This window comes from Lactuca saligna, chromosome 5, assembly GCF_052625555.1.
Source record: "Lactuca saligna cultivar CGN05327 chromosome 5, ASM5262555v1, whole genome shotgun sequence".
Taxonomy (NCBI): Eukaryota; Viridiplantae; Streptophyta; class Magnoliopsida; order Asterales; family Asteraceae; genus Lactuca; species Lactuca saligna.
Genome location: NC_136421.1, coordinates 164877431 through 164892407, shown reverse-complemented (window position 1 = coordinate 164892407; position 14977 = coordinate 164877431). Strand labels below are relative to the sequence as shown.

At 32.1% G+C, this 14977-nt stretch overlaps 1 protein-coding gene, 1 non-coding gene and 2 pseudogenes across 5 annotated transcripts; 2 read left to right on the top strand and 2 right to left on the bottom strand.

Moving 5' to 3' along the window:
- Positions 1-225: 225 nt before the first annotated feature.
- On the top strand, positions 226-1266 carry LOC145046639 (uncharacterized). Of its 4 annotated transcripts, none has more exons than XM_078994922.1 (3): positions 226-392; positions 816-1005; positions 1083-1266. In XM_078994922.1, exons 2-3 carry the CDS (start codon positions 835-837, stop codon positions 1152-1154), a joined length of 243 nt encoding a protein of 80 aa, XP_078851048.1. In that variant the 5' UTR covers positions 226-392; positions 816-834; the 3' UTR covers positions 1155-1266. The 4 variants fall into 4 exon arrangements, with proteins under 4 accessions (XP_078851048.1, XP_078851050.1, XP_078851049.1 ...); XM_078994924.1 differs by having other exon boundaries at positions 226-402; XM_078994923.1 differs by having other exon boundaries at positions 226-402; positions 802-1005.
- Positions 1267-2197: 931 nt separating this feature from the next.
- LOC145045921 (pentatricopeptide repeat-containing protein At5g44230 pseudogene) lies at positions 2198-3329 on the bottom strand (annotated as a pseudogene).
- A 4584-nt stretch (positions 3330-7913) lies between these two features.
- Positions 7914-7995, bottom strand: TRNAS-GCU (transfer RNA serine (anticodon GCU)). The gene has a single exon. It is a non-coding gene; the product is annotated as a tRNA-Ser (tRNA).
- Positions 7996-9905: 1910 nt separating this feature from the next.
- LOC145045920 (uncharacterized) lies at positions 9906-13623 on the top strand (annotated as a pseudogene).
- The last annotated feature ends 1354 nt before the right edge of the window (positions 13624-14977 follow it).

The window sequence follows — 14977 nt, the reverse complement described above, 5'->3', positions numbered from 1 at the left end:
ATAAATAAACTAAAAAAACAAAAACCAAGGGTAAAATTGACATTATAAAAAAAATTAAAAGTAAATTGGACCAAAATGACAATAAAATAAAAACCTTTAAACCATGAGTGCTAGTCCAAACCCTTTTGACAAAAAGTGACAATTTCGACCTAACCACATGGATAATTCTTGCAATTTTGTCAAAAACTCTTTATTTCACCCTATAACAAATTGACCAATATACCCCCTTTAACCTAAAGTTAACGTCGACACAAGAACGCCTCCATCGCTCATCGGTCCTCCATCGCATCTGTTCATCGCTGCTGCTGTTGTCTACCGTGAATCGCACCCCTCCCCTGCTCGTCGCCGTTAGCCTTCTCCTCCCCACCGGACGGAGATCGTCGCAGCCACAGGTAAGATACCGTGAGTCGCCATCTGTTCCTCTCTTTCCGCTTTCCTTCGTGTTTGTGCTGCTGTCGATTTCTCTAGCATCAAAACCATGTGCTGTGTCGATATTTGGTTATCTGAATTTCTATCGTGTCGATTTTTTTATTTTAATTGGAGCTGTCGATTTTTCCATCTTCTGCAACTTGCTGTCTATTTGCACTGATTTTTTGGTTATGAAATCAGAACTTTGAATGTGGATGTGAAATCAGAACTTTGAAATGATAATTGACTACTGTATCTGAAATCAGAACTTTGAATGTGAATGTGAATGTGAACTTTGCCAAACACCCTCTAAGACCAATTGTGTATATGTTTGTGCTTCAATTATCAATTAAATTCTTTAGATGCTTATTTGATACATTGAATGCAATTTAGGTTATTGGTTGTAGATCTGATTAAAGTCCGAAGATGGGGCGAAAAGCTGGTGAGCTGCATATAAACGCAAAGAAGTTTGGTGGACTTTCAAAACCATGTATGAAGGATATGATTACATTTCTTGGGTGTTTGTCACTTAATCATAACTCTGATGAAAAATGCACTCGTCAACGACAACTACTAGACACCTGTTTGGAATCCCAGGTCTCCTCCTCCTCATAAAAATAAATTTCTATAATTTTCATTTCATATTTCATATTTCTTATTATTTTGCATTGCAGAGTGGCAAAAAAAGAAAACCTTGGGGAACCCTCAATTATCACTTGCAGAGGCTCAACAGAGGGAGGAAGTAGTAGTGATTACCAAATTTGGTTTAAACAAACTTTAAAGTTTAAAGCATTGCAGAAATTTGATAACTTTCCTTTATTTTTGCACTAATTACCAATTTTGATTCATGATTATAAATATGGGTAACTAATAATCATAGAATGTGGTATTAATATATCTCTATGAAAAAAGTTTTCATGGATCATCATGCACTTTGCTGGATGGATATTCACTTCTAGAATCTCATAAAATGCAAGTATTGTATTTACTTCTTCACTTCATTCAATATAACTAAGGTGTAATGTATGATGTATTGTAATCGTCTCTTTTTATGATGAATGCACGTTTATGTTATTGAAACCAATTACAAAATAACAACTGTAGACCTGAAACGTATAAATTTTTAGATTTTGAAATATTGTAAATCATCAAAACTATCCATTTAAATTAAAAAAATTCCAATGATCTTTAGATTTCAAGGGTGAGCAGAATACCCATGGAACCGAACTTCAACCGAACAACTAATTCGGTTTTATTCTCAGTTCTTTTATATCCATAAATTCTGTTATCGTTTTTTTCCGAAACCGGTCAGGTTTTGGACCCTGACAAGTGACAACTAGTTTTGAACAAAATACTTGTTGAAAATGAACAAAATCGGAACTGAACCGATTATTTTCTTTTGAAAATCATCCAAACTCCAATAAGTTTTTCAAGTAGAAAAATATGTTAGAATAAAACTTAATGACTTTGTAAAAATATTTGCATTATGATTATGAGAATCAATATTTAATCAAACCGTTAGAAATTGTTTTCCTTACAAAAAGCATATTCATTTCTAAGTGTTTAACGGTTTGATGAAAATTAGGTTAAAAGCTAACTTAATATATAGCAGGTCCATTGTCACAAAAACATCAAAATTAGTTAACTCTTTTATTCCTTAATCAAATAACAACTTTACAACCAAACATGTCAAACTCAAGCCAAAGTTCTAACTAGTACTTTCTTTGTGTTATACACACACTTTTCAATATGTAATTAAACATTTAAATTTTATTGTAATTTGACATGATCACCAAAAGTTATTGCAAGAACATACACCATCATGAAAATGATGAAATCTCATGTTATCCCTAACAACAACCTCCCTACCTTCGAAGCCCCACACATAACCACATGGCAATTTCCACATATTCTTATATTCTTCACAATCCTAATGATTCCTGGATCACCAAGTAATCCATACGCCGATGCCAACTTTTCACTATGTTCCCACAATATCTTTGTCTTCTCATCATCACTCACTCACATCATAAGGCACACAACTCAAAACTAGCTTATACCCATCTAACCTTAATTTACACAAAAGATCCTCCAACTCTATCTTGATCTCCAAACTCCTAGGATGACCCATGTCACTCGTAAGAAACTCGTGAATTACCCCTTTTGCCCCTTTTACCCAACTATACGAATGATTCTTAATCAAACCCTTGGATCTAAACAACGCTAAAACTCTTGAAACATCATTCCATTTTTTAGCACAAGCATTAGTGTTTGAGAGTAGTATATAGTGTCTTATAGCACTTGGGTCGAGTTCAAATAAATGATTCGCAACAATTTCGGCAATTTTAGGGTTCGTATGAATACAACAAAAACTAAGAAAAGCTCCTCAGACACCCGTGTGGGGAAAAATGAGCATTTTGTTTATATGATCATATGCATCATCAATGAGTTCAACCCTTCCAAGAAGATCCACCATGCATGTATAGTGGTCAGCATTTGGGGCTACATTATAGTCTTTTTCCATTACTTTAAAAAGATATTGACCTTGTTTTACTAAACCTCCATGGCTACAAGCTGTGAGGACTCCTAAAAATGTTACTTGATTTGGTTTCACATCCGTTTCACCATCTTTTCACACAAGTTAATTGCTTTTTGTGCATATCCATAATCCATGCATTGCGAATCCAAGAATTAACGAGCTGTAAGAGCATACGTTCTTTTTCAGGCATTTTGTCAAACATGGTACATGCGTCATCAATACATTCACATTTTGAGTACATGTAATCTAATGCAGACCCTATAATGATATTATTTTCAGGTCTAAATCCAACTTTTTCAGCAACTTCACGAACCCATTTGGCATACTCACTTGCACCTAATGGGCACAAAACATATTTTTGCTTTTGTTCTTGTATTTGCATGTGTGATCGTGGATCCTGAAAAGTTTATTTCTCATATATAATATTTTGAAGTTTTCTAATAGATAATGAAAGAAAGATGTCCCCATAAGGCTAAGACTACTTGGTATGGGCCGTAGAGGGGCGTTTTTTACTACGTGGAGGCACCTCAATGCCATGGTAACGACTATGGGTGTTCGTTTGGATGGATCAGTTTGATCCGATTCAATCAAGTAAATTCAAATTGATTTCGGTTTTCAAAACATGGATCCGAATAGTCCAAATTAAATTCAAATTCGATCGGTTCCAATTACAATTCAGTTGGATCGGTTTTTATAATTTGGTTTTCAAAAAACAAAACATTTTAAAACGACATATAATGATAATATGGGATATCTTCATAAAAGTCCCAATCTTATGGGATTTTTTTAATAAAATCCTAAATTTTATTTTTTGAACAAAAAAGTTATGACTTTTTCACCTTGTGAATAGAAAAACACAAGAAACCGATTAATTTATTCACTTTAGCTCTTTTTGACATGTCAGTAAGTCATGGAACCAAATTGTTAATTTTACGAAAATAATGGAACTTTTTTGCAAATATTGTCAAAATTTTTATATAATGTATAAACATATTTTTACATATCTATATCTATTTTTATGTATTTGTGTATTTTTTAAGTTTTTATATGTAATTTTATGTATTTTAAATGTATAAACGTATTTTGTTACCTATTTATATGTATTTTTAAACATTTCACATATTTTTATGTGTTATTTTTTATGTATTATGCATTTATATGTACTTTTACGTATTTATATATTTTTTAAGCTTTTTATATTGATGTTCATGTATTTTAAATTTATAAACATATTTTTTACGTATTTATATCTATTTTAACTATTTCATATATTTTTTTATGTATTTTTATGTATTACGTATTAATTTATTTTTTTTTTAAAGTTTTTTATATAAATGTTTTTGTGCATTTATGTATTTTAAATGTATAAACGTATTGTTTTACGTATTTATATGTATTTTTTTTTAAATATTTTACATATTTCTTGTGTGCTTTTATGTGTTTTTTATATATATTATGTATTTATATGTATTTTTGCATATTTATGTATTTTTTTTAGTTTTCTTATATAGATGTTTATGTATTTTTATGTATTTTAAATGTTTAATCGTATTATTTTTACATTTTTATGTATTTTTTACTTCAAATCGTCTTCACCATTTTATCTAATTTGCAAAGCTTTTTCGAGTATGTCTATATAGTTTTACAACATACTAATATATTTTAAGTTTTTCCCATTCGATATTTAATTTTAAGATAAACTAATGGGAAGAGCTTAAAAATGTGAGTACGTAGGAAAATCATCTAAACATACTAGAAGAAGTTGTACGAATTAGATGAAATGGTGAAGACGACTTGAATTTAAAATTCATAAATATAAAACAAATTATAGCTAAACATTTAAAATACATAAACATCTACATAAAAAACTTTTAAAAAAATACATAAATACATAAAAATACATATAAATACATAACACATAAAAAAAATAATAAAATACATAAAATATGTAAAATACTTAAAAATACATATAAATATTTAAAAATACGTTTATATATTTAAAATACACATCTATATAAAAAAAACTCAAAAAAATATAAAATACACAATACAAAAAAAATACCTAATAAAAATATATAAAATACTTAAAAATGCATATAAATACGTTAAAAATACATTTATAAATTTAAAATACATAAACAATATAAACATATACATATAAAAACTTACAAAATGACATAAATGTGTGTGTGTCTATATATATATATATATATATATATATATATATATATATATATATATATATATATATATATATATATATATATATATATATACGTATATATATAAATACATAATACATAAAAAATAACACATAAAAATACATTAAAAAATATGTAAAATAGTTATATATATATATATATATATATATATATATATATATATATAAATACGCAAAAAAAAATATGTTTATACATTTAAAATACACCAAGAAAAAGATAAACATATACATATAAAAACTTAAAAAAATACAAAAGTACGTAAAAATATATATAAATACGTAAAAATATGTTATATATATATATATATATATATATATATATATATATATATATATATATATATATATATATTAAAGGAGTACATTTTTAGGAATAGTAAACTTATGTGGTTTTTGGCAAGAATGGTCCTCTGTTTATGTGTTTGTGTTTAAATACATTCTTATATGTATTAAAGTTATTTTGTTCATATTTTAATTTTGTTGAAAGACTGTCGCATCCGACCCCTGCAACGCGGAGGTTCCCCACCTAGTTATATATAAGTTTTCATAAAATGTGTAGAAAAATCTCAATATTTTGAAAAATTAACGATTTGATACTATGACATGTTGAACAGGTCAAAATGGCCAAAGTGAATAAATTAACCGGTTTTTTGTGTTTTTCTATTCAAAAATTTAAGAAGTCGGGATTTATCTATGCCAAAAATAAAATTTAGGATTATATTAAAAAAATTTCCAAAATATTGGAACTGTTTTGTAGATTTCCCTTATAATATTACCCAATTTTACACAAGAAACGAAATCAAATTATTTGGTTGTGATTTGAAATTTATAAACAACTATTAATAATATATATTATAGTTAAGTATTTTATAGATCGAAAGCTTTTGAGAGAAAATGCATAATAATGTTTTTTTTATCGGGCGAAATGTTTTTGAACCTATTTGAAAAAAATAAATATACAAAATTAATAAATAACTATATATATATATATATATATATATATATATATATATATATATATATATATATATATATATATATATATATATTATAAATAAATAAATAATAAATGTTTATTCGGTTTTTTTGGATTATTTGGTTCTTATTTTATAAACCAAAAACAATCCGAAATACAAAATAATAATTGGTTTTGTTGAAAACTAATCCAAAAATTCAAATATCCGAACCAAATAGTCCAATCCAAGTTGTCCAATTGAAAAATTCAAATTTATTCAAATAGTGAACAACCCTAGTAACGACTGGAACACCGCTCCGGTCTCCGATTATGATATGTGGTGTTATGAAATGTGGTAATGAGCACGAGAGGCAACACCTAATCAAATCATCTCTCTCTCTCTCTCTCTCTCTCTCTCTCTCTCTCTCTCTCTCTCTCTCTCTCTCTCTCTCTCTCTCTCTCTCTCTCTCTCTCTCTCTCTCTCTCTCTCTCTCTCCACCATGTTATAACATAGAAACACTAACCCATTAGAAAAATATTGTTACATATGCGTCACGTCATCCATTACATGTTTACTACCACATTAGTACTATTTGGAAATGGTTACCACTTCATATTATTTATTTTTTTATTTTTATTTTTGACATTAGATTAATTAAAAATATATATATAATTTTAAACTTAAATAATCATTTTCTAATAAAAACATAAATAAATATAGTATTAAGTTTATATATATATATATATATATATATATATATATATATATATATATATATATATATATATATATATATATATATATATATATATATATATATAGCTGAAGGTTTAACATAATCAAACATAAGTGAGAGAGAATAATAAATTTGAGAGATACAATATCAGGGACCATAGTTGTAGGCCTATCAAATCGGACCGTTGTGTCGTGTTTTTGTCTGACACGACACGAGAAGACAAAGTTTTTTATAATACGAACACGACACGATACGACACGATACGATGTCGTGTTTTTTTTTTCATTAACACGAAAACGAATCAATTAAAAAACGACAACACGACACGACAGAGATAATATTACATAAATATTATTTTATTTAATTCATATTTAATCATATATAACACGATAAAAACATGCTCAATCGTGTCAATTTCGTGTGGATATGTAAACACGAACACAACACGACACGACGTCGTGTTTTTTAAACTTGACACAAACACGACACGAAAACGAATTCGAATTTTGATTTCGTCCCGATTTCGTTTCGTATCGTGTATTTTTACCGTGTCGTGTCATAGATTGACACCCCTAGTTGTACGTTCATTTAAAAACAAATATGATTTAGACCCATTTACCTTCTTGCTTTCCTTCTTCACCCGTTTTCTGAAAAACGGATCATTAGCCATTACCAAAACTCAAAGTTTCGATCTACCTCTTTTTAATCCATTTAACTACGTCTAAACTACCTCTTTGATCAATACATACAATGTACGCTAAAAAACCGGTGAAATAGCATTAACCAATCAAATTTCTTGTGGTCGCTCGTAGCCAGATACACGTCGCACGATACCTATGCACCATGCGCGGAAAAGTCCGCCGCACGATACCTATGCCCCATGCGCGGAAAAGTCCGCCATGCTTTACACGTGAAAACGGAAAGCCTAAAAGAACACAAACGTTTTTGTTATTATTTGGTTTATTTCAAAAAAAAGAATGCAATGATGGAGGTATGTGCAGGCTTGGATTTAGGCCGTAAGTTCTCGGGCAATTCTTGAAAAAAAAAAGAAACCGACGCCTGAGAGATTCGAACTCTCGCGGGGAAACCCCATGTACTTAGCAGGCACACGCCTTAACCACTCGGCCAAAGCGTCGTTGTTGTACATTCTTGAATAATCTATCTATATAAACTATAATTTAATGTTTTGAAGAGTTGATTTCTCATTTTAAGTTTTTAACATAATATTTTATTAGTGATTTTAAAAAAAAATAATAATACAAATAATAGTTTTCAATCTTTAATTAATTAAGTCAAATGTATTTCATTTTACTATCTTACATACTTAAATAAGGGTTTTTGGCACTATAATACGAAAAAATTTAACGAACTTCTACATTTAGTCACTAATGTTTTTTTTGTGCAATTAGTCATTTAACTTACAAACTCTATGTCAGCTACAAAACTCTACCTGAAGAACTAGTATTTCTCATATTCCACGATAAGCAAATACTCATCGCCTCCCTTCAAAACGACCCAACAACCAGACAAACTATTATCACCAATTATTTCTTCAAATTTCACCATGAAATCGAAATCCAGCTCCACGACAATCGTTAATCGAGACTGTAACAACATCAAAAGGTCTCGTCGGCAAGATACATACAGAGAGAGATTAGATGGAGACTCAACTGGATGAACCAGAGACAATGATTATTGAGATAAACTTGATCTCGACAAAAGGGTTGAAGATTCCTTCACCGGCTATGATGCGACGGATGCACACCTACGCTCTCACATGGGTGAATTCAAACGCCAAACTTTGAAGCGATCTAGATTGCGTCGGTGGCGAAAACCCTACATGGAACGAAAAGTTCATTTTCTGATTTTCTCAGGATTTCATCAAAGGTGACACCTACGTCGTCCAATTCCATTTCTACATCTTCGGATACATATGAGACTACTTTATGGGTCATATTCATTAACCAGCATCCCCAATTATACCCATAAATCCAACCCCACAATCAACATTCCAACTTTCTCTGTCATCCACATTTTCCGTCCATCCAGTAGAGTTTTCGACATTCTTAACATCGCTGCAACCATTCCCAATAACTCTGATTTCTCTTCCTTATTAGAATCTTCGCCATCTGTTTCCATAACCTAATGGGAAAATACAACAAAATCTTCAATGGAAGGGTGTTTGACTGTTGAGAGAAAGTGAAGTAAGAGGTATGAAAGGGATTTTGAGTGAATAGATATGGTTTTTGTTCTTCCCTGTGAGTGAGATAGAGAGAAAGAGGGGTGGATACGATGAAGTCTATCTGATTCAAGTCATTTGTTGTTGAAATTAGTGTTAATGATTTATCGGAGGATGACTATTGATGTTGATGTTGATGTCCTCCCTTAGACCATATATATGCATCTCTACTCTTCCAACCGACTGTGTTCGTGTAAAATCGATTGAATGGGGTTTGGTTGAAGAAGGTAACATCGATGATTAGAAATTTCTCCAGGGGAAAATATTTAAGAACGGTGTTGTTGTGGAAATAGATGATGTTGTTGTAGGTTAATGAAGAAGCCTAATCCAATATTTTGTTGGAATCCTAAGTCGTATAGGACTTGGAGTCCAAGTAAACTTGGAGCTTAAACAAGTTGGTTTAAGTTTCCTAATCTTATTCTACAAGGTGGTAGTTTAGGAATATATATATATATATATATATATATATATATATATATATATATGTATATGTATATATATGTATATGTATATGTATATATATATATATATATATATATATATATATATATATATCAAGGCATGATATTATGCAGAAAACAATATTGAGTTTTTAGAGTTATATTTTCTCAATAAAATTGGAGAGTTATTCCACTTTGTTTTGTGTTATTTTGATTTGAATTGGTATCAGAGCTTGAGACAAGCAGCTGTGAGATCAAATTTCTTACATGTTGACAAGTTAGGTCAACATGGCTGATGCAGGGGGCGACGGAGGACCTGCTCCGGTTACTGTGAAAGAAACCAGATCGACTTCAGTTCAATGTCCCATGCTCAGTTCCACAAATTACACAGTTTGGTCCCAACATATGAAGGTTGTCTTAAGAATTCATAAATCATGGAGTGTAATTGACCCTAGAACAGAAGAGAATGAAGAGAAAAACTACCTAGCAATGGGGCTTTTGTATCAGGCAATCCATGAATCCTCGATTATGCAGATCGGTGATTTGGATTCGACAAAAGCACTCTGGGATGCGATTAAAGCTCGTCATGTTGAGGCCGATCGAGTGAAGGAGGCCCGCCTTCAAACCCTAAGCGCTGACTTCGACAGAATGAAGATAACGGAATCATAATCGATCGATACCTTTGCCAGAAAACTGTCCGGAATTGCGTCTTATTCAGCAGCACTTGGCGAAACAATTGAAGAATCGAAGATGGTTAAGAAATTTCTTAAATCCTTACCGAAGAAGTTCATCAATATTGTAGCCTCTCTCGAACAAGTTCTTGATCTAAAGACTGTCAGATACGAGGATGTTGTTGGTCGCCTGAAAGCTTACGAGGAGAGGGTGAAGGAAGCAAATGACGGTGGAGAAGGATCGAAAGCCCTGTTCGTCGATAGAGGAACTTCGAATCGGAACTGGAGAAGAAATGTTAAAGGAACGAATGTAGCGACTTGGAATAATGCTCACGGGTTTAATTGCTCAAATGGATCCGGATCCTGTGGGTCGAACGGGTCAAGTGGATCAAGCTCAAGTGGCTTTAAATCAAAACAGGCCCAAGGAAGGTCTAATAATGGTCGGTCCAATAATAATCAGTCCAACAGCAGGCCAAATTCCAATTCTGATTCGAATAGTAAACCGAAAAAGGACCGATCCAAAATTATTTGTTACCGATGCGATAAACCAGGTCATTTGTGTCTCAATGCCCGGACCGAATTAAAATTTTACAAGAAAGTAATATGTCGAATATAACGATACCGACGAGACCGTATTTTACACGAGACCGTATTTTTAAACGAAGAAAAGGTAATATCGTCTCGATATGACACACAAGGCAACGATGTGTGGTATTTGGATAACGGAGCAAGCAATCACATGACGGGAAATTGGTCATTTTTCTCCGAGCTTGATGAAGGTATAATCGGGAGGGTTAAATTCGAAGATAATTCGTGTGTAAAAATCAAGGGAAAATGTGGTATACTTTTCCAAGGTAAAAAGGGTCAACAAAGGCTGATGACGGAAATTTACTACATACCGGATCTCAAAAACAATATTATTAGTCTTGGACAAGCAATTGAAGCCGGGTGTGATATTCAAATGAAAGTCAACTATTTGACCATGCACGATGCTGATAATTGCTTATTAATGAAAGTACAAAGAACTCCAAACCGCCTTTATAAAATAAAATTACAAATTGGAGTTCCTATTTGCCTTCATTCGAGACTAAGGGAAGATACATGGCGATGGCATGCAAGACTTGGGCACATTAATTTCGAGTCAATGAAAAAGATGTCCAAAAAGGGTTACCCCAATTTGATCATGAGAATCAACTGTGTGAGTCTTGCTTGGTGGGCAAGCAAACATGAAAGTCATTCCCGACTATGACGACATACAAAGCAAAACAACCATTGGAACTAGTTCACAGTGATTTATGCGGTCCGATCACGCCGACAACCAAGGGTTAAAATAGGTATATTTTTACACCAATTGATGATTTTTCACGATTTATGTGGATTTATCTCATAAAAGAAAAGAGTGAGGCGTTTACACACTTCAAAAACATCAAAGCTTTGGTGGAGAATGAAATTGGAAAGCCTTTGAAAGTGTTTTGAAGTGATCGAGGAGGTGAGTTTACTTCTCTTGAGTTTAATTCTTTTTGTGATCAAAACGGAGTCAAACGCCACTTTACCACCACATACTCTCCACAACAAAACGGAATTGTGGAACGAAGAAACCGAACACTAATGGACATGACACGAAGTATAATGAAAGCAATGCATGTTCCAAACTACTTATGGGGAGAAGCGGTAAATCACTCTACAAATCTATTCAATCGAGTTTACACAAGAGTCCTTGGTGATACAACTCCTTACGAAAAGTTGTATAAAAGAAAACCGAATTTAGAAAATGTTTGTATATTTGGGTGTCTAGCACATGCAAAAGCTGAACCGCTTAATCTAAAAAAGTTGGATGCAAGATCAAGACCACTAGTGCATGTTGGTTTCGAACCGGGTACGAAAGATTATCGATTATTTAACCCGGTAACACAAAAAACAATCGTGAGTCAAGACGTTATTTTTTATGAAACCAAAGTGTGGGACTGGATTAAAGAAGCAGGAACCAACAATGAAGAATCAGGCTCATCATAAAACCATGGGACTATCCGAGAGTCGAGGCAGACAACAACCAAGGAAATGATGTAAACAATGATCCAATTGAACCAATTGAATCGGATCACGAGATTGGAGCGGAAGTACAAGATAATGAACAACCAAGTCCGGTAAATAATAATGTTCAACAAGGAGCTACAAATAAAAGACCTTCGAGAACAAGAGTGCCTCCAAGACGATTTCAAGATTATGAGCTTGATCTTGATAATCTCGAAGAACTCTTTCTAACAACCAATGACGAGCCGGTATCAGTTGAAGAAGCGAAGAAAGAACCAGAGCGAGTCAAAGTCATGGATGCAGAAATTAATTCGATAAACAAGAATAATACTTGGACTCTTGTGAACAAGCCTATGGGAGTGAAGCCAATTGGACGCAAGTGGGTGTTTAAATTGAAGAAAAATGCAGACAATACCTTTAATAAATACAAGGCAAGGTTAGTTGCTAAAGGTTACATGCAACAACCCGGTATTGATTTTCAAGAAGTATTTTCCCTGGTAGCTCAAATCGAAACCATTCAGTTTCTTATAACCTTAGTTGCTACTCATGGGTGGGTGCTTCACCACTTAGATGTTAAAACGACATTCTTACATGGAGAATTAAAGGAAACCATTTAAGTATCGCAACCGGAAGGCTATATAAAGAAAGGCAACGAGCATAAAGTATATCGCCTTATAAAAGAACTCTATAGTCTAAGACAAGCACCTAGAGCATGGAACACGAAGCTTGATGGGATTTTGAAGAGTATGAAATTTTAAAAGTGCATGAAAGAACCAGTGTACCAGAAAAGTGGAGGATCTAACTTGCTAATTTTAGCAATTTATGTTGATGATTTATTTGTCACAGGTACAAATTTGAGCATGATCAAGAGGTTCAAATTAGAGATGTCCAAGAACTTTGAGATGTCGGATCTTGGAAGATTGATGTATTGCCTTAGCAATAAAGTTAAGCAAGATGAATCGGGGATGACTATAAATCAAGAAGCATATGCTCGACGCATTTTAAAAGAAGTCGGGTTACATGATTGCAATTCGACCCACATTCCAATGGAACCGGGAATTAAGTTGTCAAAGGCCGAAGATGAACCCGAAATCGACCCAACACAATATCGAAAGGTGGTAGGATGTCTTAGATATCTCTTGCAAACAAGACCCGATATGGTATATGCGGTTGGAGTTGTCAGCCGATACATGCAAAGTCCAAGAGAATCACATGGTGGTGCAATCAAATACATTCTAAGGTACTTACGAGGAACAACGGGATACGGAATCAAGTACAAGAGGATGGGACAAAGGCGGCTTATTGGTTATAGTGATATTAGTCACAATGTTGACCCGGGTGATGGGAAAAGCACAACCGGTCACATTTTCTACTACAGGTAATCTCCAAATTACATGGTGTTCGCAAAAGCAAGACACCGTTTCTTTATCATCTTGCGAGGCGGAGTTCATGGCAGCCACGACGACCGCATGTCAAGCAATATGGCTTCAAGATTTGCTTGGAGAAATCATGAATAAAGCGCAAGAGAAAGTGATTCTTAAAGTTGATAACAAGTCGGCTATCGAACTAAAAAAGAATCTCGTATTTCATGGAAGAAGTAAACACATTCACACGAGGTTTCACTTTATTCGTAATTGTGTTGAAAGCGAACAAGTGGAGGTGGAGTACATTCCCGGTAATGAACAAAATGTGGATATTCTTAGAAAACCACTAGCTCGAACCAAGTTCAAGGAAATGCGGAGCTTGATCGGGATTGAAGAATTCTCTAGAATGACTTAGAGATTCGAGGGTGATTGTTGGAATCCTAAGTCGTGTAGGACTTGGAGTCCAAGTAAACTTGGAGCTTAAACAAGTTGGTTTAAGTTTCCTAGTCTTATTCTACAAGTCGGTAGTTTAGAAATATATATATATATATATATATATATATATATATATATATATATATATATATAACTCAATATTGGTTTTCTACATAATATAATGCCTCGATATATATATATATATATATATATATATATATATATATATATATATATATCGAGGCATTATATTATGTAGAAAACAATATTGAGTTATATATATATATATATATATATATATATATATATATATATATATATATATATATATATATATATATATATATATCGATGCGTGATATTATGTAGAAAACAATATTGAGTTTTTAGAGTTATATTTTCTCAATAAAATTAAAAAGTTATTCCACTTTGTTTTGTGATATTTTGATTTGAATTTAGGGTTAATTAAACTTTTTTAGTTTTTCTTTTAAATTTAAAAACAAGTAATTATCTAGATTGATTCCAAGTGGACAAGTCAAACTTCAGAATCACCTAAAAACCCTTATATTTTGAGATTGTACTTCTATTTAACAAGTAAATTTAAAGTTTAATAAGATATTACGCAAATAAAATATTTGAATGATTAAATGTGTAAATTCGTCAAAATTTTATTGTACAAATTTAATTGTCATTCATTATTTATTGGCTTTGGACAAGCACAACATGTATAAATAAAGCTCATATTAGTTTTTTGCCCTATCTTACGGCACCTTATGCATAACAAGTTGTAAGACACTTTAATTTAATAATAACTTATAATTGATTTTTGTCACATTATTTACCAATTTAATAGTAACTAATAGACACAGATGTACATATATTCAAGTGCCAATGTGGGACGTTGGCAACCGAGCGTTTGATGAATTTTACTAATTTG